This window comes from Rhinolophus sinicus, chromosome 6, assembly GCF_057876585.1.
Source record: "Rhinolophus sinicus isolate RSI-liver-muscle chromosome 6, RSI-T2T, whole genome shotgun sequence".
In the NCBI taxonomy this organism is placed as follows: domain Eukaryota; kingdom Metazoa; phylum Chordata; class Mammalia; order Chiroptera; family Rhinolophidae; genus Rhinolophus; species Rhinolophus sinicus.
Window position 1 is genome coordinate 1,084,309 of NC_142506.1, and position 27,408 is coordinate 1,111,716.

Genomic DNA, 27,408 nt, shown 5'->3' on the forward strand with positions numbered 1-27,408 from the left:
GCCGCCGTTTTTCTTGCATAACACTCCAGGGTTGACATGACAAAAACCCGTGATGCCCTAAGTCCCGGGATTATAGTGATGAAGTAACTCCCTGCCCTGGGAGCCTGTCCTTACACCCAGGGCAGCCTGCAACGACATGCAAAAACGGAGCCCGCTCAGCTCCCAGGCAACGTGACACAACCCTGCTGGCTCCCACGTCTGCGACTGGATAAACATCAGAAAACTCATCTGTTGTCACGTGGGGTGGCCTGCGGGGTCTCTGCTCCCGCTCCCCACATAAGAATGCAGGACATGGTGAGGCCGAAAAGGAACACCCACGGAGCCATAGGTAGGGGAGTCATACCTCTATATTCTCGCTGGCGGCCGGGTTGGAGACACAGGAAGCAGGAGCCACACTGTTCGCAACCCTCACTGCGCCGCTTGCTCGCTCAGCCACCATCTTGCTAGCCCCCATTTTCTGCTAGCGTAGCCACAGCAGTTATATTAGTGGCCAATGGCTCACTGGTTACAGCTGACGGCCAACTAGCCACAGCTGATGCCATCCAATCACAGTTGATGGCCATTTACTACCTGAGCCAGCACCTTTCTATGTGAGGCCGAGAGCCTGGAAACTGCTTCCTGGGGCTCTGTTCCCACATCTGTAAAAGGCAGGGTTTGGGTAGATGTCCACATCTGAAATCTGGGTCTCACACATACTTGGGAGGACAATGGTCCCCATGCTAGAATTTCATCAGCTGTTTCCAAAACTTCTTTTGAAAAATCCCAGGTTATCCTGGCAGTGTTTGGATGGGGCTTAAAGAGTGACAGCACCCAACAAAGGGCCATTTCCTGTTCCCAAAGGATGGGGCACAAAGTGATGGGGAGGGGAGTTGTCAAGGAAAGGATTTACACTTCTCTGTGTAAGAGGTACCAGTGCCAAAGAGGGACAGACAGACCGCCAGAGCACCTGGTATACATAAGATATTGACTTCCCTCTTACAGGTCAGCACCCATGGTGTCCTCTCAGGTTCCACCCCCAGTAATCTTATCATTTTAAGTAAAAGGAGCAGGTCTGTACATTGGGTGTTGTAAGTCCCAGAGCTGCCTGCCAACCATCTGCAGACGTAAGGCCGTCAGAGCTCCTACCGGGTTTCACTCCATGGTGTCTGAGAATGACTGCGTTCTCTGGCAGAAGCAGGTGTAAATGAGAAAGGGAAGAGGCAAGACAAGACAGACACATCATCATAACTCCTGAGGACACACAAGTGGTGTGAGTGGATAAGTAGTAGGCTGGATGGACAGACAGATGGGTAAATTGACGGGTACAGGGAAGATTGGATGGGTGGATGGGAGGAAAATGGATGAATGCATGGATAAATGGATGGGTGAATACATGAGTGGGTGGGTGAATGAATAATGGATAGATGGGTAGACGGATGATGGATGGTTGATGGCTAGATGGGTGGATGAGGGATATGTGTTGGAGCAAATGAGGGCAGAGGAGTGAGGAGGGCCCGTGTTCACTGTCCTGGAACCTACACCCACACCGTCGTGGAGCTCAAATATTCACAGCCTCAGCGCCAGGCTGCAACAGGAGGTGCGGTGAGGTGTGGGACAGCAGGGGGAGTCAGGGCATGCTCACAACATCCTGTCTTTCGCCAACACCTTGGGAGCTTGGCCTAACACGGGGAGCAGAAACCCCTCCAGGCTGCTTGCTCCTCAGGTCCTTTGGGTTCTGCAATCCTAGGTGCCACGTTCCGTGGCCCATACTGCTGAGAGCATGCAGGCTGGGGCCCCCGAGCTCCTCACTGTCCCTGTGGCTGTGTGCAAGCCCTTCTGTAGGCTCTGTCCCCCACTTCACAGAAAGACAGAAGGACGCAGCGCACCCCTGAATGTTTCTTCCTCATCCTCCAGCCCCCAGCTCTTGTCGGGGACACAGCCAGAGAAGCTGACAACCAGGGCCCATGCTGGGCTCCGTGGAGAGTGTCCCATTGCTGCTGTGGGCAGGGATCCCGTGGGGCCTTTCTCAGGGCGTCGCCTGCCAGGCCCGAAAACTGGTTCGTCTCTCTTGGCCCCCAGGAACCTAGGGCTCCAGCCCAGCCATTCCTCAGACAGGCTGTGCCCGAGGCAGAGAAGGGCTGCGTGGATTTGTACTCTAGCAGAGCAGGAGAGAGGCCCTGCCTGGATGAGGGGCGAGCCCAGACGGGCAGAGCTGGCCTTGATCCCCAGCCCGACTCAGCCCATTAACTGCACCCAGAAACACAGCCGGCAATGGGGGGAGGGTGTCTCTGGAGAAGAACTGCTGGTGGCCAGGGTGCCAGAGGTCGATCTAGGACGGGGGGGGGGGGGGGGGGGGGGATATGTGAAGCCTTGGGAAGCAGGTGAGAGAGACCCTGTCTAGGCGCATGGCCCTGTGTGTAAAGGTGACTCCCCAACCAGGAGGGAAGCCTGGGTGTGGGGGAAGAGCCCCAGCCGTGGGGCAGGCCCAGCTCTGGCTCCCACCGATGGCTGGGTGACCCTGGGCAAGGCCCTGCCCTCTCTGCGTCATCTGTGTGTGTAAGTGTGTGACTGAAAGGGACAGAGCAGGCCCCAGGGAGACACCGCATCACTCTGCTGCCTGACTCACGGGGCAGTCACTTTGCCTACTCTGGGAAAGAAGGGAGGGAGCCAGTGAAGGAGGGCCACATGTCCCAGGACACGCTGGGCCTGGGGCCCAGGCTCTGACGCCCTTCTGTGCGCCGCGCTTCAAGAGCTCCCCTGGTGCCTTGGCCACCCAGGCGTACACTACGGAGCTTCCCTTCTTGGTTCCCCGTCTCCTCAGATCGTCTGGGGACCCTGTCCCTTCGCTCTGTCTCTGTTACACCCTCAGTGCCTGGCTGATGGTGGGTCCTTCTAAAACCCTGTCGGATGAATGAATGAATGAATGAATGAATGAGGGAGTGAAAGGGGTGCTGCAAGGCAGAGGGAGGCATTGGGTGCCCCTGGGTGCGGCCGGGCAGCGCTGGACCAGGCAGCAACCTGAAGCTGACTGAGGAAGCCTTGTCCCCAGGTCTGAGGCTTGGGGGTGCTCCTGGAAGGCTGGGGCTGCACTTTCAGAGGCCAAGGTGGCTGTTGTGCTACGCTGAGCCGGGAGCTTTCCTCTCTGGGCCACACTGGCTTTGTGGGACCTCAGGCCCCAACAATCTGGAGGCACGCCAAGACCAAGGCCAGGGGAGCTAGCAGGACGGCAGCGGGCAGGACAGGACCGACAGGACAGCTTCTGCTGGCAGAGGTCTGGGCTTGCCCCCTGCCCCTGGGATTCCTAGCCAGCTGAGTCCAGGGGGCATCAGCGCTGAGGGGTGGGGATGGGAGTACTCTGGGCCCCGGGCCCCTCCAAGGCCTCTGCTGGGTGTCATTCCCGGAGTCAGCATTCTGCTGGAATAGTCAGGTCGAGGCACAGGGCTGGCTCCAGGGGCCAGGTGAGAGGGCTTGGGTTCTGGGGAGCAGTAACTTTCTCAATCGGGGGAGGGAAGAGAGGCCAGTGGTGAGGGAAAGAACCGCCAAGTTGTGGTCTACTCCCACATGACCAGACGGATGCCAGCAGTAAAAGGGTGTTGGAAAGAGGCCAACTTAAGGGGCCGTGACAGCTCCTTTCTCCCCTGAATCCTGAATCCTGCCTCCAAGACCACAGCCAGCTCACCGCCTGCAGGAAGCCCTCTCTGGTGGCACGGTCCCAAGTCTCCCAGTTCTCCGAGAGCTCCTGCCATTATAATCACCCACTCCCTCCCACAGGGAAACTGTGTCTGGGGCTGTTCTTGATGTTTCTGCCAGGAGACCCCCAGGATGGCTTCCTAGGATGGTGTCCTCGTGGGCAGCCCTGCCAGGGACAAATGCTTTCTCCCATGGAACCAGAACCCAGCTGCCACCTCTGCTCTGGCGTCTGGCTGCTGCCCTGTGACCGCACTCCCAGACCCCTGCCCCTGCCTGACATCCCTGGACCTTGCAGCTCCACCAGGATCCGCAGGAGCTCCAATCCCCAAACCTGTTTTTCCAGCAGCTTCCATGCCCCTGGCCCGAGTGAGTCACTCCTCCCCAGGTGCGTCACCCACCCAGGCCACTCACCACCCAGTCACTGAGCTCTTGCCCTGCTTCCCAAAACCTCTGGGCACCCTCCTCCCTCCTGCCTGAGAAGGGCTATGTGATGCATGCAGAGAGGCCTCAGAACCTGGGGTGACTTTCTCTGTCTGGGTGAGGACATGGGGACCTCCACATTACCTGCCTTGTCAACGAGACCCCAGCTGCCCCTAACAAGCCCGTGGGAGCCTGGGCCAGCAGCATACAGGCGGCCTGCCCAGGGCTCTTGCCTGCACAGCCCACTCCCCTGAGGTCCCGGAAGGCACCACCCCTGCACCTTCCGCAGGTCCCGCCTCCAGTAGCCGCTTCAGGGATGACAGCACAGAGCGTCAGAGCACCAGCCACGGACCCCCACATGTCAGGTGGCCGTGACTTCACACAATGTGGCCCAGTAGCTGGCTCACCCAGGGCCATGAGCCAGGAAGGGCCAGGCACCTGGAGCCCCGCCCCGCAGGCCTGAGCCCATAGTGTTCGCAAGAGCCTTAGGCCACCGACACCCCCTCCCTGCAGCAGGCCTGCCCCTTGTCCTTGTTGACGGGTGTCCATCAACAGGGATGGCGCTGGGGCAGGCCCAGGGCTGCCCTCTGTCTGTGCCCCAGCCCCACTCTCCATCAGCATGGCCACCAAGGCAGAGACAAAATGAGGCCTCTGGGAGGCCCCCCCACCCCAGCTCCTGCCACACAAGACAGGAGAAACCCAAGGAGAGGCAGGGAGGGGGGTGAGGGAGGGGGAGCCCGAGTTTCTCCTGTGAGCGCTGGAGCCAGCGCACTGGGAGGCTGGGCCCTGCACAGGTCTGCATGGTGCCAAAGCAGAGGGAGGCAGCTGCCCCTCCAGGCCAGGGCTGGGCAGGAGCACAGTGTGGGGAGCACTGGGTGGGAGGGGTCCTGAAGGGTGGGAGGCAAGGTTGTGGAGACAGGAGGGTCCCACAGTGTCCCCTGCAACGAGGGGTTGAGTCTTTGCCTCCACACCTCCCCCCTCTCCCCCCGCCCTGCCCGCCCCTGCCTCGTCCCCGTGTGCCAGGGTCCCACTGGCCCACATCCTACGCCTGGTCCAGGCTCAGCTCTCTGCAGGCATATCCAGCAGCTGTGTCTTGCTCCTGCTGCCCACCCTGCCCCTCAGAACCTATGTCCTGACATCTCAGCAGGACACTTGTCCTCCCGGGGGTCCTTTTCCAGGCCTCTGCTGACACAGTGATCACAAGCCCAGAGCCCAAGAAGGCAGGGCCAGTACCTGCTCCTGCCTCCAGCCCCTGGGCACAGCCCTGGGTACCTACAGGCACCCACATAGACCCTATACCTGAAGGTGGGGAATACAAGGAAGGGAGTGGGTGATGCAGGGGTGGAGAGAGGGCTGGAGAGAGGGAGCCCCCGCAGTGAGCTGCAGGGCCAGCTCTGAGAGAGGGAGGGCAGACCCCTGCCCTGGGGGAGGCGGCCAGGGGCAGAGGCTCTCCAGCTGGCAGGGGCGGGTGGGTGTGGGCCAGCCAGGGTGGGGCTGGTCCTTCTGCAATGCCTCTGCCTGGCTGGCTGCCCACTCCGCCCCTCCCATCAGCATGTGTCCCAGCTATAAGGCCTCTGGAGAGGAGGGGCCCCCACTGCTCCCAGAGACGCCCGAGATGAAGACTGTTCTGCTGCTCCTCGTCGTCCTGGCAGTGGCTGCTGGGCCAGGTGAGGACTGGGGCGGGGGTGGGCAGCTTTGGCCTGTGGGCCAGACACTGGAAGCCTAGAGTTGTGGACCCTGAGACTCAGAGAATCCTGAAATTGTGGGGTGCTAGACTCAGAATTTCAAACAAAGTGAACCCCACATCTTAACGTAGCGGAATCAGACTTACAATGTTTGAGAATCAGAGAATCCTAGATCGGCCCATGGAATGGGCGTTCTGAGAGGGAATGATGTTGGCAGCTGTCCTGAGATGCCTGCCCCGGGAAACAAATGCCTGGGTCATCCGACCCCTGCCCTTCCCGGTCCCCAGGCCCCGCCAGGACAGCCCTTCCTCCCACAGGCTCAGCTTGGCCAAGCGATAGTCTCCAGGGCCCTGAAGCCCTCAGAACCCACATCTGCCCATCTGGGGACAGTCCCTGGGATGGGGGACCTAGCGAGTCTCAGAGCTCTCGGATGCCTGTCACTGTTCCTCTAGACGCGCTTAGCACAGGATACCTCCTCTAGGCGGGGTCCAGGGCCCCAGAAGACAGGGACTGTCACCTCCCATTTGCTGAAGCTGTGTGTAGGACAGGAGCCCTGGCAAACCTGGAGGACCTCAGAGGGGAATGGCCTAAGGCAGGGGTGGCAGATGGCCAGTCCAGTCTGCCAGGAGGGGTCTTTTTGAGCTGTCTCCCCGTGTCCCTGAGAGGCCTCCCCAGGGCTGGCTGAGGCCTCTGACACCCTCACCCGCAGCCCAGGCTCTCCAGTGTCACGTGTGCACCAGCACCAGCAATTGTAAGGAGCCTCAGAGGTGTTCTGCCAGCTCGCGCTTCTGCAGGACCATGCTGACGGGTGAGTGCTCTGCCCAGGCGCCCCAAGGGTTGCGAGACCACGCCCAGGGAGGTTGGGCGGACTCATGTTGGAGACAGTTGGGACATGGTGGCAATAGCAGCTGGGAGCTGGGACTTGGGGTGCTGTGGATGCTAGCTGGATGGGGTGTGGGGTTCAGAGGTGGCCGCCCAGCCTGACCATGCCCATCTCCCCAGTGGAGACCCTGTCAGGGAACCTGGTGAAGAAGGAGTGTGTGGAATCGTGCAAGCCCACGTACAGCCAGCCTGGCCAGGTCAGCAGTGGCACAGAGGTCACCCTGTGCTGCCAGGGTGACCTGTGCAATGACAGGCTGAGCAGCAGTGCGCCTGCCCGGCCCCTCCTCACTAGCACTGCCCTGAGCCTGGCGCTGGCCCTGGGACTCCTCACCTTCTTCTTGGCTCCCAGCCTGTGACCCCCCTCCCAGAGCAAGGCCCCCATTCCTTTCCCAGGGACTCCCATGCCCCCAGCCCTTCCTCTCCCTGCCCTGGGGAATTCCACATCCCCTCCCTAGCCACAGTGGGGGTTCAGAGGCCCTGGGCTGGCAACTTCCTCAGAAGAACTGGGGCCAGGTCTTGTGGGCATAAAGAGCCATCCCTCCCTGAAGACGAGAGGACGCAGCTCCCTGAGCAACCCAAGGGCAGGGGACAGAAGACATTCTGACTCCTGACTTTGTATTCATTTTGTTTGGTTTCTGTTTATTTTTCTACTCGAAACTCCACATAGGAATAAATGATTGAAAACCAGTGTGGTTGTGTCTGTTCTTCCAGGAGTGGAGGGGGCAGGGCAGAGGTCATCCGGTCACATAGGGCTTGTCACCTGGGGCCAGTCATGGCAGGATGTGTGATGCCTGAAATGCCACCATCACGCCTTACCTTCGGAGGGGACAGGACCCTCCACAGGTACCTCCTCTGACGCTCCTGTAGGAGCATAGGGCAGAGGCCTCCTGACCTGGGAAGACCAGGCCCCTCCCCCAAGGAGCAGTCAGGGAGGAAAGGCTGCCCCTCTTCCCTAGCACACCCTCCATGCCTCTGTCCAGAAGCCTCCAGAAAGGCCGGCTTGGGACCCTCCAGGCTCAGCTGAGCCTCGGAGCTGTGCAGAACTGACTGCCCAGTCCTGGCCAACGTAAGTCCAGCTACCTTGAGTCAACCACTGCAGGTGAGCCCAGCAGCCCCCTTGGCCACCCTCCCCCAGGTGGAGAGAGGGGAGTGTGTGTGTGTGTGTGTGTGTGTGTGTGTGTGTGTGTGTCCATTTGGGCTGAGTGCCAAGAAAGAGCACAGCCTCCGAGGGTCTGGTTCTGGGCCCGCTCCCTGGATCTGAGCAATTTGAGTCATTGTACCGAGCATCCAGCAGATGGGCCGTAAGAGGACTTTCCCCCTCAGAGGGCCAGAGGGTTCAGAGGGGCTGGCCCCACTTCCTGGGCAGCCACCACACTCTCAGGCCTCACATGGGCAGCACAGAGCCCTGACTCCCAGCGGGGCTGGCACCCTTGCAGGCCTGCCCTCAGAAACCCCTGTGCTGCCCCCCACCCCAGCAGACAGTGGAGAGGTATCAGCTGGTGAGGAGGAGTCAGTATCATTTCCTGACCCTGGGCTAGGCACACACTTCTTAATTCCCATATTTGATGAGATGAGTCACTCACCCCAGTTCCTGGTGGGGGAACCTGGGGCTCTGGGTGTTTGTGGTCGAGCCCTGATGGCGAGGCCATCACCAATACATCTGCCTCTCCTGGATGGGGCCACCACGGAACCCTGCTCCCTGCCAGGGCGTCCCCCACCCCTCTACATCCAAGCCCACCTGCCCAGAGTCCCCTGGGTCCCGCCTTGTCTTTCTTTCCCAGTGACCTTGAGCACACTACTACTCTCCCAGAGCCTCGTGTGCCTTTGACACCCACCTGGAAGCCAGCACCCCTCAGTGTCACCTGTGGCTGAGGTTGGTGGCCCTGGCACTCTCTTCAGGGCTTCAGGGCTTTCCCCTTGACGCTCCCAGGGGCTTCAAGATCCTACCTGGTTTTCCCTCTGCAACGGGAACAGTCCAAGGGGCGGGTCTTGGGGCCCGCCCGCCCCCTGGTGGCCACTAGAGAGTGAGGCGTTGGGAGGAGCCTGCCGAGGGGGAATCGCTTTCCTTACCCAGAGCCCACGCCTTCAACTATCCTAGACCCAACCTGACACCAACGCTGACCCTAACCGGGTGCCACCTCAGGCAACAGGCTGGGGACAGGGATGGGCTACCCTGGCCCTGTGACTGGATGGAGAGGCTGGCCAACAGGGTCATTTTGTTTATAACGTTTACACCTGTGTTCTTGAGGGACACCGTGTAGTCTGTTTTGCTTGTAGTGTCCGTGTCTGGTTTAGGCATCAGGGTGATGCTGGCCTCCTAGCTCAGTGGGCCCATTCCTTATTTTCTGGATGCGGTTGTTGTATAAAACTGGTGATATTCTTTCTTTAAGTGCTTTGTAGAATTCACTGGAGCTTTCTTTGTGGGGAGATTTTTACTACAACTCAAATTCTTCAAAAGACAGAGGGATAATCAGGTTATATATTTTTTTCTTGAGTGAACATTGCTAGCTTGTGTCTTTGAAGGAATTTGCCCATTTCATCTGTTATAGTATTTATTGGCATAATGTTGTTCATAATGTTTCCTTATTATCCTTTTAACGTCATTATGACCTGTCGTAGTGTCATCTTTCTCCTTCCTGATGCTGGCGATTTGTCTCTTCTCTTTCCTTTCTGGTCCGTCTGGCGAGGGGTTGAAAACTCTTATATTCTCAAAGAATCAGCTTTCGGCTTGATTGATCTTCTCAATTGTTTTTCTTTTTTATTTCATTGATATTTTGCTCTTATTTTTATTATTTTCACTTTGGGTTTGATTTGCTTTGTTGTTGTTGCTGTTATTTGGTTCCAGTTTCCGAAGGTGGAAGCTTAGGTGATTGTTTTGAGACTGAAAATTAATAAAAGGAAACCTCGCTAGAATGTAGTCCGGGCACCAGAACAGGGAACTCGCACACAGTACACGCCTGTCAGTTACAGGAAGAATTGGCAATTATACAAATGCAGGAAATGGCAGCTGGGAAGCATCATCAGTTACAGGTGCAACAGGAAAGCATGTAGATTGCATCCCCTACAAGGAAGTGAACACCCCAGCAGCTCAGCCAATGACAAACCATGAATTCTTGTGTTTCCCCAATGGACTTGTTAAAAACAACCCTTCTCGACTTCCTCCTTTTTCTCCATATAACACCGTTCCTCTCCGTCATTGGTTGAGCTTGCTGATGGCTTTTGCTATAGCTTACTTGTCCCCAGCTGCAGTTCTTTGTTTTTCCCGAATAAACCCATTTCTGCTGGTAATATAATTGACCGTTTTATTTTTAAGGTCAACAAGAACTTTTTCCCCCTAATACAAGCATTAGTGCTAAAACTTACCTTTTAAAATAGGCTTTTGCTGCATCCACTCACTGATACGTTGTATTTTCCTTTTCATTCAATTGGAAGTGTGTGGGGACAGAGCCAGGAGTGCAGTTTCCAGGCTCTCGGCCTCACGTGGAAAGGTGCTGGCTCAGGTAGTAAATGGCCATCAACTGTGACTGGATGGCCATCAGCTGTGGCTAGTTGGCGGTCAGCTGTAACCAGTGAGCCATTGGCCACTAATATAACTGTCATGGCTACGCTAGCAGAAAAAAAGGGGGCTAGCAAGAAGATGGTGGCTGACATGCGGGAGACCCTGCTCGCTGCGCCATTTGTCGTGCGGGGAGGCCTGCGGGGTCTCTGCTCCCGCTCCCCATACAAGAACGCAGGATATGGTGAGGCCAAAAAGGAACACCCACGGAGCCATAGGTAGGGGAGTCATACCACTTTATTCTCTCTGGCGGCACTATACTCTCACTGGAGGCTGGATACACACTGTCCGCAAACCGCCATCCACGCTTGCCAGCCCAGCCGCCATCTTCTTGCTAGCCCCATCCTTCTTCTCTCCTTCTCTTCCCTCTGTAGCCACAGCAGTTATATTGTGGCCAATGGCTCACTGGTTACAGCTGACGGCCAACTAGCCACAGCTGATGGCCATGCAATCACAGTTGGCCATTTACTACCTGAGCCAGCACCTGTCTATGTGAGGCCGAGAGCCTGGAAACTACTCTCTGGGGCTCCGCCCCCACACTCCACCCCTACAGGCTCTCGCCTCACAATCTACGCGACAAGCGTCTTCCGCGAGGGGACCTGTGCGAGGAGCCTGGGGGTGAATGCAATATCCTGGACACAGCCAGGCTCTCTGGGCACAGCCAGGGTTTCTCAGGGCACCACCAGTACTCCTGGGCACGGCCAGACTTCCTGGACTTCTTAGGGTACCACCTGTCTTCCCGGACACAGCCAGGGTTTCTCAGGGCACCACCAGTACTCCTGGGCACAGCCAGACTTCCTGGACTTCTTAGGGTACCACCTGTCTTCCCGGACACAGCCAGGGTTTCTCAGGGCACCACCAGTACTCCTGGGCACTGCCAGACTTCCTGGACTTCTTAGGGTACCACCTGTCTTCCCGGACACAGCCAGGGTTTCTCAGGGCACCACCAGTACTCCTGGGCACAGCCAGACTTCCTGGACTTCTTAGGGTACCACCTGTCTTCCCGGACACAGCCAGGGTTTCTCAGGGCACCACCAGTACTCCTGGGCACAGCCAGACTTCCTGGACTTCTTAGGGTACCACTAGTTTCCCCGGGCACAGCTAGGATTTCTCAGGGCACTGCCACTTTCTCTGGGCACAGCCACACTTCCTGGACACAGCCAGGGCTCTCAGGGCACTACTACTCTCTCTGGGAACAGCCCGACTTCCTGGGCACAGCCAGGGTACCTTCAGGGCTCAGCCAGACCTCTCAGCGCACTGCCACTCTCTCTGGGAACAGCCCGACTTCCTGGGCACAGCCAGGGTACCTTCAGGGCTCTACTACTCTCTCTGGGAACAGCCCGACTTCCTGGGCACAGCCAGGGTATCTTCAGGGCTCAGCCAGACCTCTCAGCGCACTGCCACTCTCTCTGTGCCTCTCAGGGTACCCTGCTGGAACAACAGCGACTCACAATCAAGGTGCTTACATATTCTCAATGGCGGCCAGTCAAGACAAAAGCAAATATCCCCCAGTTCCACTAACAACAGTTCCCAAACAAACAGTCAAGCGGTCCATTAAATTAGGGATGGAAGGCAATTCCCCATAGTCCATAGTCATTCGCCAGGGCTGTCCTGGGAGTGAGGGACGACCGTGACCTCACCCTCATCTCCCACGGAGGACTCAGCAAGCGTTACCTCCTGGGACTGTAAGTCCTGCATCCGGGCTGCCTGAGCAGGAACTTCCCCGGCCCACAGGGCTGCGACGACCTTTGCTTTCTCCGGCCTGTGCTGGTTGGGGAACCGTCCACATCTTTCCACCTCTCCACGGGGCTCCATCTCTGCAGCAGCTGCATGGCTTTTCCTGTGCTGGTGGGAGAACCGTCCACGTCCTCCCACCCCTCCACGGGGGTCCAGCTCTCCGGCAGCTGCTCCTCCTGGTCTTCCTCAGACTGGGTGTTCACACACACAAACTGCTCCACCGTCCTTCGGAGAGCTTTGACCGGCACCATATCCTGCCGACTACGCCATGTGTCGTGCGGGAGACCCTGCTCGCTGCGCCATTTGTCGTGCGGGGAGGCCTGCGGGGTCTCTGCTCCCGCTCCCCATACAAGAACGCAGGATATGGTGAGGCCAAAAAGGAACACCCACGGAGCCATAGGTAGGGGAGTCATACCACTTTATTCTCTCTGGCGGCACTATACTCTCACTGGAGGCTGGATACACACTGTCCGCAAACCGCCATCCACGCTTGCCAGCCCAGCCGCCATCTTCTTGCTAGCCCCATCCTTCTTCTCTCCTTCTCTTCCCTCTGTAGCCACAGCAGTTATATTGTGGCCAATGGCTCACTGGTTACAGCTGACGGCCAACTAGCCACAGCTGATGGCCATGCAATCACAGTTGGCCATTTACTACCTGAGCCAGCACCTGTCTATGTGAGGCCGAGAGCCTGGAAACTACTCTCTGGGGCTCCGCCCCCACAGTGGCTGACCTAGCAAGAGTGGATTGCAGAGAGGCTGATGTCACCAGCGAGAATATAGTGATATGACTCCCCTACTTATGGCTCCGTGGGTGTTCCTTTTTGGCCTCACCTTATCCTGCGTTCTTAGGTGGGGAGCGGGAGCTGAGACCCCGCAGGCCGCCCCGCGTGATGAAGTACTTCCTAATTTCCTTTTAAATTTCTCCTTTGACCCAGAAGTTATTTAGAAGTGTGTTGTTCAGCTTTCTAAATATTTGGGGATCTTATGGATATTTTTCTGTTCTTGGTTTCTAATTTAATTTCAGTGTAGTTCAAGAAAATAATTTGTATGCTTTCAATCCTTGTAAATGTACTGAGATTTGTTTTAAGGCCCAGAATATAGTCTATCTCGGCAAACGTTCTGTGTGTACGTGAAAAGAATGTGTTCTTCTGTTGGGTGCAGTGTTCTTTATAGGTGACCCTAGGTGGTCGTAGGATGCAATTAAGTTACTTGGAGATGACTGGCCCCTTTCAAGGCTTGATTTTAAGCTGTGTTAGAGGGACCAGGTGTGGCCTTTAATCCAGGGCTGAGTTGGCCACATGACTGAGGCAATTTCCTTCTGAGCACCCTGCCCAAAGGCCCAGCATTTCAAAGTTTCTCCTCCCCCCTCACACAGGTGAACTCCTGCCAACCCTGTGTGAGTTCTGGGAACTGTTCTGCCTTCTCCTTGCATATCTCTGGGAAGGTTCCTCCACTGCGTGCCCGATGGGCACTCAGCTGAAGACTTGGGAACCCCCTGGCTGACCTCCCCAGTTCTCATTCCAGGCAGCTCTCTTCTCTCTGTTCTGCCCTGTGAAATATAGCTCTACACCGGCTCCGCAATCAGAGAGCCTGCGTTTGGGTTCCCCTGTCCTGCTCCTCTGTGGCCTGCAGCTCCTTTATTTGCTTCCCTTTCCTCCAGGATCACTGCCCCATGCTGCCTGGTGCACCATGTCTGAAAAACATTGTTTTGGGGGCTTGGGCCCCATTTTGTAGTTGTTTAAGGCAGAGTGGTAAATCCAGCTTCCGCTGATTCAACATGGCTTGATGCTGAAGCCCACGACATGCTCTGTTTTTGGCTTATGTGTTTCTTTTATGCCCAACAGTGTGAGCTTAAATGAGGGCAACAATAATTGGGAACGTGTCAGTTTCATTCCCTACTGTGTCAACACTGGCACATGGGGCGTCTAGCTCGGTGACTATTTGACAAAGAGGGTGACCAACCATCCTAGTCTGTGCTGGGACGTTGCTCACTGTGCTCTGGGGGCTTAGTGCCTAAGGGCCTCCCAAATGGCTCATCTCTTTTAAAGAAAAAAAAAACCTTACAGTAAAAGAAATGTTATTTCTGGCATTTAAAAAAATGAAAATTTTAGGGCCCATGAGAAATCTTAAACGTAACAAAAGCTAAATGTTAGGAAAGTTATATAAAAAACAACTATTTAATATTGATATTATTACGGTGCGAGAGGTCCATGAAACAATGGATCCTTTCAAAGCTTGCTTTTACGCTGTCAGCTGGCACCAGGTGTGGCCACTAAGGCCTAGAGATGCTAAGTAATTTGCAGAGGTCAGAGAACAGGTACGGCAGCACCAGGTAGGGACCAGGCTGAATATGGGCCGACTAAGGAACGCGGCGTGGGAGACTGGGCGGAGTACGGCTGATAGAACACGGGAAAGGAGTGGGCGTACCGAAGAGTTAGCCACACTGACCACTGCCAGACCCCATGGAGATGGCCAGTGATGTTGGGGCAGTGCACGTGCATCTGACGATCGAGTGTCACTGTGGGACCATTTATGTGTCTGGGCGTAGCTGGCTGTCCGCACTGTCGCAGCGTCCTGACGCCAGGGATGGGGTCCTCGCCCCCTCGAGACAGAGGAGCCCGCAGGCTGGCCAGGGCGGTGGAGCCGGTGGAGCTGGAGGCGGGGCTGCGGATGGTGGGGCGTGGCCGAAGACGGGACTGGGGCGAATGCCGAAGCGGGGGCGGGATCGGGCGGGGACTGCAGTGAGCTCACTGGCCCCGGGAGCTTCTCCGCCGCAGCGCTGCGGTGCGATCTTTGCGGGACACAGGGAGCGGCGCGTTGTCCAGCCCCAGACAGGGGCCAGAGAATGGCTGCGGGTGAGTTACGGGCCCAGCGGGGGCTCAGTGTGGTAAAGGTCACTGGACACCCACTCAGCTAGGACCCTCAGTCTTTGAGGCGGGGGTCTCCGGGAGTGGGGGGAAGCGCTGTAACGCTAGCCTGGCCTTATTCAGGCCTTCGGCATCCCAGAGCTGACGCCCAGGAAATGGGTCTTGAAAATGGAGTTGTTTTCAGGAAGGGGGAGTCTGATTTAGTCCTCTGGGCCCGGGACCTGGAGCCCGAATATCCCCGTGGGGGAGAGGGGAGTCGTAGTCCAGATCCCCCCAGCCCCTTCCCGGAGGTGGGTATTTCCATCCGGTTCATCTTGCCAAGTGCCCCCTGGAATGCATTCTAAGCGCATTCCCCACAGACTGGAGGTATCTCACCACTGCTAGGAGGTCCGGCAGTGGCCCTGACTTAGACCTGAGAGCCCAGGGAGGGCTCTGGAGGTCTTTCTGGAAGAAGGGTCCCTGGCTGGGCCTTGAAAGTAGCAGGAAGTGGGGGACATATGCAAGGACACTCCAGGAGTAAAGGAGAATAGGGAGCAGTGAGGAGAAACCCACTCATGGGGCACGTTCTGCCCGGGCCAGTCACCCCATAGCCAGGGACCTGGGTGAGGAGGGGGCTGTGTGCCAAGCTCCCATAGGGCCCCTGCATGAATCAGCCCCTGGGTAGTGTGGGTTTGGGCCTAGCATTCACGGCCCCTCCCCCCTCCCCAGCCACCTCTTGACCATGTCCACCCCTTTTGCACTGCCTGCTTCAGTCTGCACAGGTCGTCTGTTTTTGCAGGTACTGGTCTCTTTAGTTGCAGTGGCCCACCCCTGCCCCTTTCTCATCTCATCTCATGACCCCCTCCTCCAGGAAATCTTCCCTGATGCCCAGGCTGAGTGGGGTGGCTCCTCTGCTCCCTGGCACTCCAGCCCAGGCCCCCTGTGGGCCCTTCAGGACTGCCCCTTCTTGTGCCCCTCTGTGCAGGGCTGCAGTGCCACCAGTAGACCAGGAGCTCCGGGAGAGCCAGGGGTTGTCTGACCCCCTCTGTGCCCTGCTCCAGCCCCAGCCTGAGCTGAGTCAAGGACCAGCTGCTGCCCACCTCCCCACTTCCACTCTTTCCTCGCCTCCAGCCATGGCGCCCCTGCTCGCCCTGCTCCTGGTGGCTCTGGTGGGCCTACCTCTGGGTAAGATGGGCGGAGGATGGCGGATGAAAAGACCGATGTTTGGGGGCAGGCAGGCTGCAAGTGGGCAGGGAGGCCAGCATCCTGCTGACCACCTCTCCTAGCTGTTCTGCCCCCGGGGAAGGTGATGGGACGGGGCCTGGCAGGCTGGTGGAGGGGCCTCTCCCTGTCCGGTGACCCCCAGGCCCCTTCCACCCCACCCCTGAACCCCAGCCCAGGCTCTGGACTGCCACGTGTGCTCCTACAATGGCGAGAACTGCTTCAACCCCATGCGCTGCCCAGCCATGGTCACCTACTGCATGACCACACGCACTTGTGAGTCAGTGGGATGTCCCCACAGCCCTTCCTGGGGAGACTGAGGGGTGAGGGCTCCAGGATCCTTTTTGGGAGTCCTCCCAGCTGAGGGGGAACTTGCCCTAATGGCCTTGCATGCTGGGGTTGGGCCAACCTGGGGTCCCGGCCCCTCTCAGGGTCCCAGCCAGCCTCCCATCCTCTGCAGACTACACCCCAGTCAAGATGAAGGTGAGCAAATCCTGTGTGCCCAGCTGCTTCGAGACCGTGTACGATGGCTACTCCAAGCACGCGTCCACCACCGTCTGCTGCCAGTACGACCTCTGTAATGGTGCTGGCCTCGCCGCCCCAGGGACCCTGACCCTGGCCCTCATACTCCTGGCCACCCTCTGGGGTCTGCTCTGAAACCCTGGACTTCCTCCCCAGCCCCACTGGAGGACACAGCTCTGAGAGGCACAGCCCTACCCTTTCACCCTGCACTCCCCACTCCTGTGCCCTCCCTGGGACTCTCAGCCACACCCAGAACTATCTGTGAGAGGATGCTTGACCTCCCCCAACCACCTTTTCCCCCAGGACAGGACCTTCGCATTTCAAAAGGCCCCTGTGGGACTGGGCCTCCCCAAGAGGTCTGGCCTTGGTGGAAGAGTTTGGTCCTCCTGTCCCAGGATGGGACATCCAGCAAAGTGTGACACTTAGGGGGTCCTAAGTCAGCCACGGAACACTGATTTGCAGGGAGACATGCCCCGCCTTCCTGCCAGCCCTGGAGAGGGTGTGGGATGAGGGCCATGTGAGGAAGGCCTTTGTCCCAGCTGTCCTAGGGAGCAGTGCCAGGCGGCCTTGGTGTTAGACAGGACAGGGGTCTCAGGTCTGAGTGGTTTCTACTAAATGCTGTTGCTAAATGCTGAAATGCAGTACTTTGCAGACACAGTTGTAACTGGATGAACTTGATCTAAGCCATAACCAGATAAGTTTAGCCAACTGCAAAAGAAAAAAATAACATGTAATTAACCAAATAGTGTATATAAGCAATGGCTAAGCCTCCCTTCAGGGAGATGGGAGCTTTGGGAATCCCGTCTCCATTGTTTGTCAAGGAAATAAAACTACCTAAGGACTACCACGGCTCAGCTAGTTCTTGAATAGAACACCCCAAGTGTGATCCCCCCTTGAGTTCCCTAACACTGGCAGGGGAGTGTTAGGTGGCTCCGCCTGAGGAGGCCCCTGAGGCCTCTCCAGCCTCAGAAGCAGTGTCCACATCCAGGGAGGGGTCTGCCCCTTCTTGTTCAGCCAAACTCTTGACTTTCCCCACTCCCCCGGCAGGCACTTGGCTGGTGCTGCCAGTGGGGCCAGGCAGGCAGGCAGTCAGGCCGGCTGAGCTATATTTGGTCAGGCCTGAGAGCTAACCCCAGGGCTATTTTGGGCAGGGCGGTGAGCCACCTGAGGCCTGGTGTTGAGGCGCTGGAGAGGATGCACCCACCCGTCATACAGCCTGGGGGAGGGGAGGCTAGTCCCGGGGCGGAGCTGCGCTCTTGGGGGCGGAACTGGGCTGAGGGGGCGGGGCTGGAAAGGAGGGGAGGAGGGCGGGAGGCTCGCGCTCCTGCCAGCTGCTGCCCGGATTCCCTCTGCCCTCTCAAGAGGGATGACCACTGTCCAGGCCGCTGGCGGCAGGATTCCGGTGGAAGAATCTCATGGTGAGCCAGCCTTTGCCCAGAAGGTCATTGGCCAGCCCGAGGGGCCCACGGGCTTCTGACTCTGCGGGAGGGGAAGGCGAGAGCTCTGTCCCAGGCTGAAGTGCTCCACCACATCTTGGGGAGTGGCCGCCAGGTACCCCAACCTAGCTAGGTGTTGGGACCCCCAGGGACCCAAAAATCTGCATTATTGAAAGGGCCCCCACCCCAGGTGAGCCCCATCCGTGGCCAGGTTTGGGAAGCATAGGTCTGCTCATCACTGGTCATCCTGGTGGCCCAGGGAGCCCAGGCCATCCTTCCAGGGAGGCCAGACAGGTCGTGCAACATTGTGCCCTGGTCACACAAGACCTCAGGCCTCCTCATCTGACCAGTGCCCTCAGCTTCAGTGGCAACGCCCTTGGCGAGGGGCGGGGTATCCCTTGGCCCCAAATTGTGGCTCTCATTGGGAGCCTGTGCTGGAAATTCCATCTTAAGAGCTTCACTTCAGAGACCAGAGGAGCTCAAGAAGCAGGACGTCCTGGGGGAGCCCGTGCTAGGGGTCCTCAGGCAGGCCTGGGTTGGATCCCCCAGAGGCTCTGCAGGGACTGGCCTCACCCTGGGCCCGGAGGCAGGAACCTGGGAGCCCCAAAGAGTGGCAGGTGGAGTGCCCAGCCCAGACTGCTGGCCAGAACCTGGCTGTCTCCTCCCCTTGGGGCCCAATCAGGTGTGAGCTCCACCCTAGGGAGGCTGAGAGGAAGCCAGACCCCACGTCAGAAGCAGTCAGCCTCAGGTAAGTGGCCAATCACCCCCACCCCCAAGCTGGCTGCCAGGCCAGCACAGGCCTCAGGATGCCGGCTACGAGGGAGAGCAGCGGGAGCAGATGTGGGCCTCCGTCCCCAGCAGTCCCTGACCTCCTGACCCAGTGGGAGAGGCCTGGGAAACCATTGTTACCCTGCTTGTGTGAGTTTTTTGTCCTGGGTCAGGTGGCATCCTTGGCCAGGGCTGGGAGGAGCCCCAGGACCAGGTCCTCCCTCCCTCTCATCCCAATGGGTGATGGAGTAGAACCCTGTCTGGCTGCTGTTGGAACTGGGGTCACAGAGCACTGGGAGCTGAGCATGCTACAGTGTGTGGGAGCTTCTTACACCTGTCTCCTGCATCTGTCTTCCACCCTGACCTAGTCCCATCCTACTACTGTCAACACTGCCCCCAGCCCTGGGGACCATGCTGCTCACCCCATCCCCACAGACAGGATTCTGCCTGACTGGGCTGCCCTTGGAACCCAGCAGGAAGCACAAAAGGCGGTCAACGGATGCTGGGCCAGGCCCTCTAGTGGAAGTGTGTGGTACTGCACAATAAGGGGAACCCGCGGAAAACAAACAAGCCAACTTGTACCCACTGCCTCGATGAAGATGGTCACTCATGTCTGTCCTGTTTCTGTGTGGTTGTGGCTCTAAACTCCACGATAAAAGCAAGGTAGGCACCATTATCATGCCGGTGAGGAAACTGAGGCACAGAGAGGTGACGTAGTTGCTCTCAGGCTGGCTGGCCTCCTCGCCCGCCCCCCACACTCCTGCCTTACTGTACAGTCTCTTCTCCCACCAGCCAGGAGGCTCTGCACCCCAAGCCTGGGAGGGGGAAGCCAGGGAGGTGGATTTATAAACTTAAGAGAATCTTGGTGTGTTAAATCATTATAAGAGCTTAGGGTCAGGAAAGCTTAGAAGGAAATAATTGGAACCAGAGGTTTGAGAAGCCACAAGGACCAGAGTCAGGGTGTCCCACCTGTGTCTGGGTGCCGGGCCGTGGGGTGGAGTGGCAGAGAGAGGAGGGCAGAGGGCGCCAGGCAGCCTGGGTGTACCCCACCTGTGTCAGGACCGTGGGTCCAGGGCTGCTGGCCAGGCAGTGGGCGTTCCCACTTTCGGGATCTCTCCAACAGAAATGAGATTCCCCCATAGACACAGGTGCTTGGGCTCTCTTCCCTGCAGCTCTCTGTGGCATCTCAAGTCAGGAAGCAGCCTGAATGTCCCGGGGTGGCTGGCTGACCATGCCACGGCACCTCCCGTGCACAGGTGTACTAGATATTCACCTTGGGATGCAACTGGGAAGAAGCCGGCACTGCCGGCATTGACCTGGAGCCCCTCAGGCTGGCGTCTGCAGCCAGACGCAAAGCACGTCCAAGCAACTGCTGTTTCATCTCCTCTGATTTGTCGTGACGAACACGTATTTTATTCATAATTCTAAAACTCTGAGAAAGGTGAAAAGAAATGCAAAGGCCCCTTCCTTTTTCACGCTCCCCCTTGAGCGGGTTTTGTTGGATCCTACAACTCGGGGTGGCCTGCAGCTCACCACTCACATCTCTGAGCCTCAGTTGTCTTGACGATAGAAGGGAATGACAGTTCGCACCAAGCCGGGGACTTGTGAGAATTAACAAGGCTGTGGGTGCAAGTGCCCAGTCTGGGGCCTGGCACACAGGGGGCCCCAGATGGATGGATGGATGGATGGACAGATAGGTGGACAGTGCCCCTTCCCTTTTATCTCACTTCCCGAGGTCTGGATACTTCCTAGGGCCATGGCCCTGCCAGGAGTTAAGGCTGACCGGAAGCCCTAACCTTGACCCTGACCAGCAGGGGACCCCACCCAAGGCCATAGCTCCCACCATTGCTCACACTGTCACCTCAGAGCGGTCCCCTCAGTATCTCATTGAACTAGTGTGTCTGCCCTTCTCTCTGTGTCTGCCCACCAGCCAGCCTGGCCTGATCTCAGCCCCACCTTTCCGGTCTGGTTTGGCTGGTCCTGGTGGCTCTGTTGGTCCTAGACGCCTTTCCACCCTGGCTCATCCAGTCTTGACCTCAGAGCCAACCCCTGCACAGGGCAAGGGGACAACCCGTGGGAGGGGAGTGAATGGGGATTCCTGAGGTGCACTGGGAACGGTTGGTTCCATGGGAGACAGGCAGACCCACCACCTCACCCAGTGGCTCCCTTTGAGGGGAGTCCCTGGGGAAGGCTGGTGGGGCTGGATGAGAGAGATGGGACCCCAAGAACCCACCCCTCCACTCCAGCTTTCCGGCTCCTGAGCCCGCTCCATCTCTCCACCTGGGAGTAGGGGCTGTGCCCCCAGCCTTAAGGAGCTCACCAGACAGAGGGGTGGACAAAGGCCACTGGAGCAGCCCGAGCAGAGAGAGGGGTCCCTGGGCTGGTGGGCGGACTCCCTGTGAATAGCCACGTGCTCTCCCCCCTGGGGCAGGATGGCATGGCTGGTGGGTCGCTGCCACCGTATTTATATCGGCTCTCAGGTGTGCCCTTCAGGGCTCTCACCCGTCATGGGGCCCCTTTCAATACCAAAGGCCTTTCTGCTCACCATCCCCAACTTCAGAAACACCCCTAGCTGCCGGCCTTGCAGTGCCAAATGGCATCATCAAAACCCAATTGGCAAAATTTGCGGAAACCCTCCAAATACCGTGGTCAGAGTATTGCTGTAGGTCCTTCTCAGTCTCCGTTACACCCCTTTTGAATTCATAAACTCTCGCCCTTTGAGATAATTACTAGGAGCCCCATGAATCTAGCTTTTCACCTTTTTTGACAGTATTTTAAAGGTCTAACTGCATCCCTTAAAAATAACCACACTTTAGTAGAGCAACCTTTTCACAGTGCACCGGTGACTAAAACTGCAAACATCACACGCTGCCACCAGGGGATTTTGTTTATTGGAAAAAGACACCTCCCAAAAGACTCTTCAGCCTCGTTGGAAAGGTCTTATCAAGTGCTATTCACAGCCCCTGTGCTGCCAGGTTCCAAGAAATCCATTCTTGGATTCACGTTCACACCTAACAAAGCTCCAAAACCCAAAGAGCTTGCACACCAAGCGATGACCTAGAATTCAAGGTTTCAGGGCTTGAAGCAGATGACACCTGAGGCACACAGCTTTCCCAAGCGGGCAGGAACAGGCCTGGACACCCTCTTTCCCTTGCTTGTTCTTTCTCTTCTCCCTCTCTTCCTGGAAGTACAATGCCCTTGTCCACATTTCCCAACCCCTCTCTGACTGTTGGATTTGTCATCAGACACCTCAACCTGTCCGTGACAGCAGTAACCCCCTCATCCTCACCGTAACCGAGTTTTCACTCGTTCCTAATGCTACTGCTAATTTCACCTGGTCTCCCCTGGATGTTACTTACAGACTACGGCTCCTGCACACCAAGTCCCCCATACCCAGGTTTTTCTTAAATGTCCCCACATCCGGCAGTGACAATTATCTCCCAGATGCTTTTCAATACAAGACTGTGCTGCAGCACCTCATTCTCACCCTTAACTATATAATATGTGTCTCATAGAAACAGCACAAATCCCATATGCACGACCTTTGCACAGTAGACCCTCCTAGAATGTTCAGAGAATGTAACTGACCCCTGGTCGTTTAATCTATTTAGCTGGTTACCTTCAGGTTTGGGCTCCTGGGTTCGGACCATTACACAAACTGGATTTGTTCTGCTGCTCATTTTGTTTTGTATAATTGTTTTTCAAGTCTCTACCTGTTGTCTGTCAAACCTCTCTAGAAACGACGCACCCAATAGCATGATGCTGACCCAAGACTTCGAGATGTTCTCCAATGCTTGTAACCGCAACACGACAGGAACTTTGGGAAATGCCTGCGAGTTCCCTTTTGTACCTTCCTGGTTACTCACATACGGCCTTCAGTGGTTTCGTCACTATGCACGCTCCCTCTGATATGGGACATGACTGCCAAGAAGGTCCTTCAGGGCACCACGGGACAAAGCCACTAAATACGGGAAAGCCTCGTGCTTTTGAGGAAACACCTTGATCAAAAGGGGAAAATGTGAAAATGAATAAAGGAAAACTTATTCAAAATGGAGTCGGGGAGCCATGAAGGCAGAGCTCTCATGCATATGCCCTCATTGCAGCTTGCATGGTCCAGCAGGAAGAGGGAAGATTTCCTCTCAGCCTCCCCACCCCCTGCAGCCAATGAGAAGCTGCCACCACTTCAAACTCATGTTCCTCTAAGGAACTTTTATTCCAAACAACTGGAAATCTGAAAGAGTGGAGCGGCTGTGATGGAGATAGGGGACTAGAAGACCTGTGACATGTGGAGGAGATGGCACGGGTCTACATCGACCGAGCGCCGTCCCTCCCAGCATGATTCCCAGTGGTTGTGGTGAAGGGTGTGCAGACTGTGTACAGAAGACGCTCACTGCAGCATGATTTCTGCACTGACTGTGCGCAGCCCAAGTACCTGCTAGCATCAGTATCTAGTACACAGGTGCTGATCCGTTAGGGCACAGCCGAACTGGGAGCCTTTTGGAAGGATATGGAAGAAATGGGTTCAGCGGCTGCCTTGGGAGGCCTTCACACTGTGCACCTTCTTCACAGCTAGAAACATTGGCTTAAGATCCATTGGTCTGCTCTGCCAGATACCCCCAGAGGGAGTGAACAGGAGCCTAAGCTTCTTGGGGCTCTGTAGAGACTGCCCGGACACCACGCACAGGCAGGCAGTGGAGGCCATGCTGAGCAGGTGAACATTGGCTGAGCCCTGATCCTGGTCACACACTGAGCCCTGACCCTGGTCACACACTGAGCCCTGACCCTGGTCACACGCTGAGCCCTGACCCTGGTCACACGCTGAGCCCTGACCCTGGAGGTTCCTGGAGGAACCGAGGGGAGGGTGGAGGCCTGTCATCACTGAGGCACCCTCGACAGAGCCAACCCAGACCCAGGCTGGGCCTCATTTCTCCCACCCTTAGCAGACAGCTGCAACTAGCAGAAAAGTTCAGCCTGGGTCTCTCGGGGGCTCAGGCAGAAATTCTAAGAGGAGCGAATGCCTGGGCTCCAGGTGTGTGCTCCAGACAGAAAGTATGGGCAGGGCCTCTGCGTCTGAGGACAGGATGGATTGGGTTGTGCTGGCCCAAGGCAAAGTTATTGGCTAGACCTGTGGAGGAATGTAAGGTGTGTGTGGTGGGTGTCTGAGCCAGTTAGCTCACTTGCTTCAATGCCCGATTGCAGCCTGGCGGTGTGGCGAAGTGTGAAACCAGACGACAGGCCGCCGTTGCCTTGGCTCCCCCAGCCCTCCAGGCGACCTCTCTCAGTGAGCCAGCAGCTGGGAGCTGCTGGGCCCACATCCACCGTGCTGTCCCTGCTGGCACCTCCAGGGCTGCAGCGAGGAAAGGAAGAGCCCTCGATACTGACAGGCTGGGGCCTGAGGGGACACTAGGTGCCCAGAGCCACCCTGAGCCCCACCCAGTGCTCAGCAGACACAGGCCCTCAGTCTTGAGCGAAGACCAGGTCTCAAATGAGTTGATCCCTGGTCCCCCAGGAAAGCCTGGGGAAGGGGGTTTGCAGACAGAACTTCAGCCATGGAGGGAGGGGCGTCTGTGGCAGCAGGAAGAACAGCAGCAGAATCTGGGAGGATTTGGAGTCGGGTGGGTGCAGTGGGGTCCCGAGTGAGTCTGGGCACAGCCAAGCAAGACCAAGGCTTTGCTCGCCCGTGAGAGGCCCCAGGGCTCCATCTACAGCCCCACCTAGGGTTTGCTCTGGCAGCTGCTGTGGGGCTTGGAGGAGGGGTGACAGGGTGACTGGCAGGTACATCCTGGGAGGCTGAAGCACCTGCACAGCGTGTGTGTGTGTGGGGGGGGGGGGGAGGGGAGCTGGGGGGGGGGTACGGAGGCAGTGGCTGGAGCCAGGCTTCAATCATCAGACTCACATTCACCTCTCTCCTGTCTGAGCTTTGGCCAAGGGCCTTCCCGTCCATTTCCAGACCTGCAGGGAGACCAGGTGAGCCCTGCCTGAGGGGCAGCCCCATTGGCCCCATTAGAGATGGAGGTGAACACCGGGATTAACGTCCCCAAGGCGACCCCGCTCCCTCCCCACCCTTCTGTTGACCCAGCTCTCTATCCAAGACCTTTCTGTTGACCCAGCACTTTTCCCCTCTTTGTTTTCTTAAGCCTCTGAGCGTCCTGTGGCTAGATGTCCAGGCAGCAATCTGTCTCCATAACTACAAACCATGCCCCCACCCCTGTGACCACCTCAAAGGAGCTGGGAGGTAGGGCCCTGGCACCCTGGGAGAACTTGAAACCAGAGCCACTAGACCAAGAGTCGGTCCTGGAGACAGAAGTGGAGACCCAAGGCAGGAGAGTGCCTGAGGGAGGCAGGAGGCGGGAGGCACCCCACCCACTGCCACTCTCTCCCAGGATGCCTGGGGGGCCTGCCAGGCACGGGCAGTTCCAGATGGAGGGGAGAAGGGAGAAGGTGAAGGGTCCCAGGGGAACTTACAGACGGAATGAGGAATCCCAAATCCTCAGAGAGAAGTCACAAGGGGAGGGGAGGGCCCCCAGCCTGCGGTTGTGGAAGACTGAGGAAGGGAGCAGGGCCCGGTGGAGAAGTACCCACAAAGGAATGCGTTGTCCAGGTGGAGGAGGGAGGGGCAGGGGTGGGGGGGTGCACCGTCCTGTGAAAACCCAACCCCGCTAATCTGCTGGCTGACCTGTCAGTTGGGTGGCTGAGCTGGATGTTTGCTGCCCCTGCTTGCCAGGCCAAGGACAAGTGCAGAGTGGAGTGGCGGTGCAAGTGTGGGGACTGGACCATGCAGAGGACAGGGCTGGCACTGCTGGCACTGCTGCTGGCTTCCTGCAGTGAGCTCGGTGAGCAGCAAGGGATGGGGGGACAGGGAGTGGAGGAGGCGATGGTGGTCTCCCTGGTGTGGGGAGAGGGAGGAGAGTGGGTGGGACAGGACGGAAGGGGCACAAGAACAGAGGCGCCCTCGCCTGAGATGGTGAGGGAAGGGGTGTGGTGTGAGGGGGCTGACCCCCAGGCCTGAGACTGTCTGGGTGGAAAGGGGTCACCAGCAAAGAACCCTGGGTGCCAGCTGGGGAACTGCCCTTCCCTGGGGGTTGTGGGGAGTGTTTTCAGCTCAGGGCAAGAATCCTGCTTCTTGGTTGGGGCCATGGTGCAGGGCAGGGTGTGGGGCAGGTCTCAGGAGGTGCTTTGGGCGGACCAGGGAAGTGCCAGGGGCTGGGGTGACCGTGGGTGGACAAGAGGGAAACAAACCAAGACATATGGAAGGGAACAAAGGTCTGAGGAAACCGGGGGAGACCTCCCAGCCTCTCAGAGGCCCCACACCCAACCAGAGAAGGAGCTGGGTGGAGTGGTCTCAGCCAGATGGTTCTGCCCATTTCCCAGAAAGGGAAACTGAGGATAGCCTGAGAGACAGACACCCAGTTGGGACAGAGGAGCCTGAGGCCTCACTGTGTGAGTGGGGTGCCTGGGCCAGTTGGACACACCTGGGCTCCATGTGGGGTGGGGCCCACCCCTGCTGGCCTGCACCCTGACCTGCCTGGGTTCCACTGGACACTGTCTTCTCCCTGCCTTTGTTAGGCAGGCCCCTGCAGGCACACCAGGCCCAGCCTGGCCCTGCACCCACCTCACCCCACTTGCCTAAACTGGAAGCCCCAGCACAGCCAGCCCTTCTGTCCTGCACTTTGTTAATGAGAACACCGAGGGGGTAACCTGCCACATCAAGTGCCTCCCCAGCACTTCCAAAGCTGCTTTGTCCCTGGCTCAGGAGCCCGTCTCCCGCGGGCACACTCTGCTTCAGGACTTTCACGCTTTCGGCCAGTGGGCAGCTGTGCCCTGGGTGGCAGTGTCCCACTGAAACCTGGGCCTCCAGGACAGAGGGCTCGGAAGTGGCAGGGCCTGCCTGACTCGCCCCTTACCACTCTTCTCACCCAGTGGTGGCCCTGCAGTGCTTTACCTGTCATGAGACCAGCAGCCTGTCCAGCTGTGTCACCATCACCACCTGCAATGCCACTGAAACCATGTGCAAGGCCACAGTCCACACCCTGGAGACAGGTCAGTGGGCGCTGGGTGGGCTGAGGCCCAGGGCCAGCACTAGCGCTGCCTCCGGCCCCGTCTCCACTGGTCAGCTCGGGCCCCGGTGAGGAATCCCTGTACAGGTCACCACTGGCCCTGGTGCACAGTAGGCACTCAACCAATGTTGGTGGAAGGAAAGGAGGGGCTGAATTGTGGGGGGACTGAGACTGGCATGGGACCCCACAGTGGGTCCTGCGCCATGCGTGAGGCCAGGACCACCTGGCCAGCCTGACGCTGGTGCCCCATGACCACAGTGTATTCCTTCCTAGGGGACGCCACAGTGACCATGTCCTGTACCAGCGAGTGCGTGCCCTGGGATGTGGACAGCTTTGGCCAGACGTGGCCCGTGTTCTGCTGTGACACTGATCTATGCAATGTGGATGGGGCACCCACCCTGGGCAGCCTCCACGGCCTGGCCCTCACCCTCGCCCTCACCTCCCTCCTGAGCCTCCAACTCTAGAACCCCCCACCCCACCCCATGCAGCCCCCTCCAGCCCCGAATGCCCTTGAAGAAGCTGGCCCACTTGCACCAGGCCTCCTGGTCTCCTTTCTGGGCTCGCACCTGTCCACCGGGGTGGAAGGGGCCTCTACTTGCGTCTCTGGTGC

The 27,408-nt window shown here is 57.8% G+C and overlaps 3 protein-coding genes and 2 long non-coding RNA genes across 12 annotated transcripts; 4 read left to right on the forward strand and 1 right to left on the reverse strand.

Annotated features, from left to right (window-relative positions):
• Nucleotides 1-5,641: 5,641 nt before the first annotated feature.
• On the forward strand, nt 5,642-7,343 carry LY6D (lymphocyte antigen 6 family member D). Its single transcript, XM_019712178.3, has 3 exons — nt 5,642-5,756; nt 6,484-6,582; nt 6,777-7,343. The coding sequence occupies exons 1-3, from the start codon at nt 5,642-5,644 to the stop codon at nt 7,010-7,012; spliced, it is 450 nt and encodes a 149-aa protein (XP_019567737.3). The 3' UTR covers nt 7,013-7,343.
• Nucleotides 7,344-14,667: 7,324 nt separating this feature from the next.
• On the forward strand, nt 14,668-17,381 carry LOC109434888 (ly-6/neurotoxin-like protein 1). Of its 5 annotated transcripts, XM_074317162.2 has the most exons (5): nt 14,714-14,803; nt 15,524-15,593; nt 15,780-15,979; nt 16,190-16,291; nt 16,476-17,381. In XM_074317162.2, the coding sequence occupies exons 3-5, from the start codon at nt 15,928-15,930 to the stop codon at nt 16,670-16,672; spliced, it is 351 nt and encodes a 116-aa protein (XP_074173263.1). In that variant the 5' UTR covers nt 14,714-14,803; nt 15,524-15,593; nt 15,780-15,927; the 3' UTR covers nt 16,673-17,381. The 5 variants fall into 5 exon arrangements, with proteins under 5 accessions (XP_019567864.2, XP_019567861.2, XP_088655046.1 ...); XM_019712305.3 differs by lacking the exon at nt 15,524-15,593 and having other exon boundaries at nt 14,668-14,803; XM_019712302.3 differs by lacking the exon at nt 15,524-15,593 and having other exon boundaries at nt 14,672-14,803; nt 15,856-15,979.
• A 430-nt stretch (nt 17,382-17,811) lies between these two features.
• LOC141567953 (uncharacterized) lies at nt 17,812-22,795 on the forward strand. Of its 2 annotated transcripts, none has more exons than XR_016021459.1 (4): nt 17,812-17,955; nt 18,656-18,721; nt 19,215-19,404; nt 22,479-22,795. It is a non-coding gene; the product is annotated as an uncharacterized LOC141567953 (long non-coding RNA). The 2 variants fall into 2 exon arrangements; XR_012490998.2 differs by having other exon boundaries at nt 17,813-17,955; nt 19,218-19,404.
• A 663-nt stretch (nt 22,796-23,458) lies between these two features.
• Nucleotides 23,459-25,331, reverse strand: LOC141567954 (uncharacterized). Its single transcript, XR_012490999.2, has 3 exons — nt 25,207-25,331; nt 24,638-24,693; nt 23,459-24,088 (listed from the first exon to the last, which is right to left on the reverse strand). It is a non-coding gene; the product is annotated as an uncharacterized LOC141567954 (long non-coding RNA).
• LOC109434880 (ly6/PLAUR domain-containing protein 2-like) lies at nt 24,583-27,331 on the forward strand. 3 transcript variants are annotated; one of them, XM_019712281.3, is made up of 4 exons: nt 24,583-24,708; nt 25,466-25,574; nt 26,662-26,781; nt 27,072-27,331. In XM_019712281.3, the coding sequence occupies exons 2-4, from the start codon at nt 25,517-25,519 to the stop codon at nt 27,260-27,262; spliced, it is 369 nt and encodes a 122-aa protein (XP_019567840.1). In that variant the 5' UTR covers nt 24,583-24,708; nt 25,466-25,516; the 3' UTR covers nt 27,263-27,331. The 3 variants fall into 3 exon arrangements, with proteins under 3 accessions (XP_019567840.1, XP_019567839.2, XP_074173264.1); XM_019712280.3 differs by lacking the exon at nt 24,583-24,708 and adding an exon at nt 25,029-25,182; XM_074317163.2 differs by lacking the exon at nt 24,583-24,708 and adding an exon at nt 25,215-25,342.
• Nucleotides 27,332-27,408: the final 77 nt, after the last annotated feature.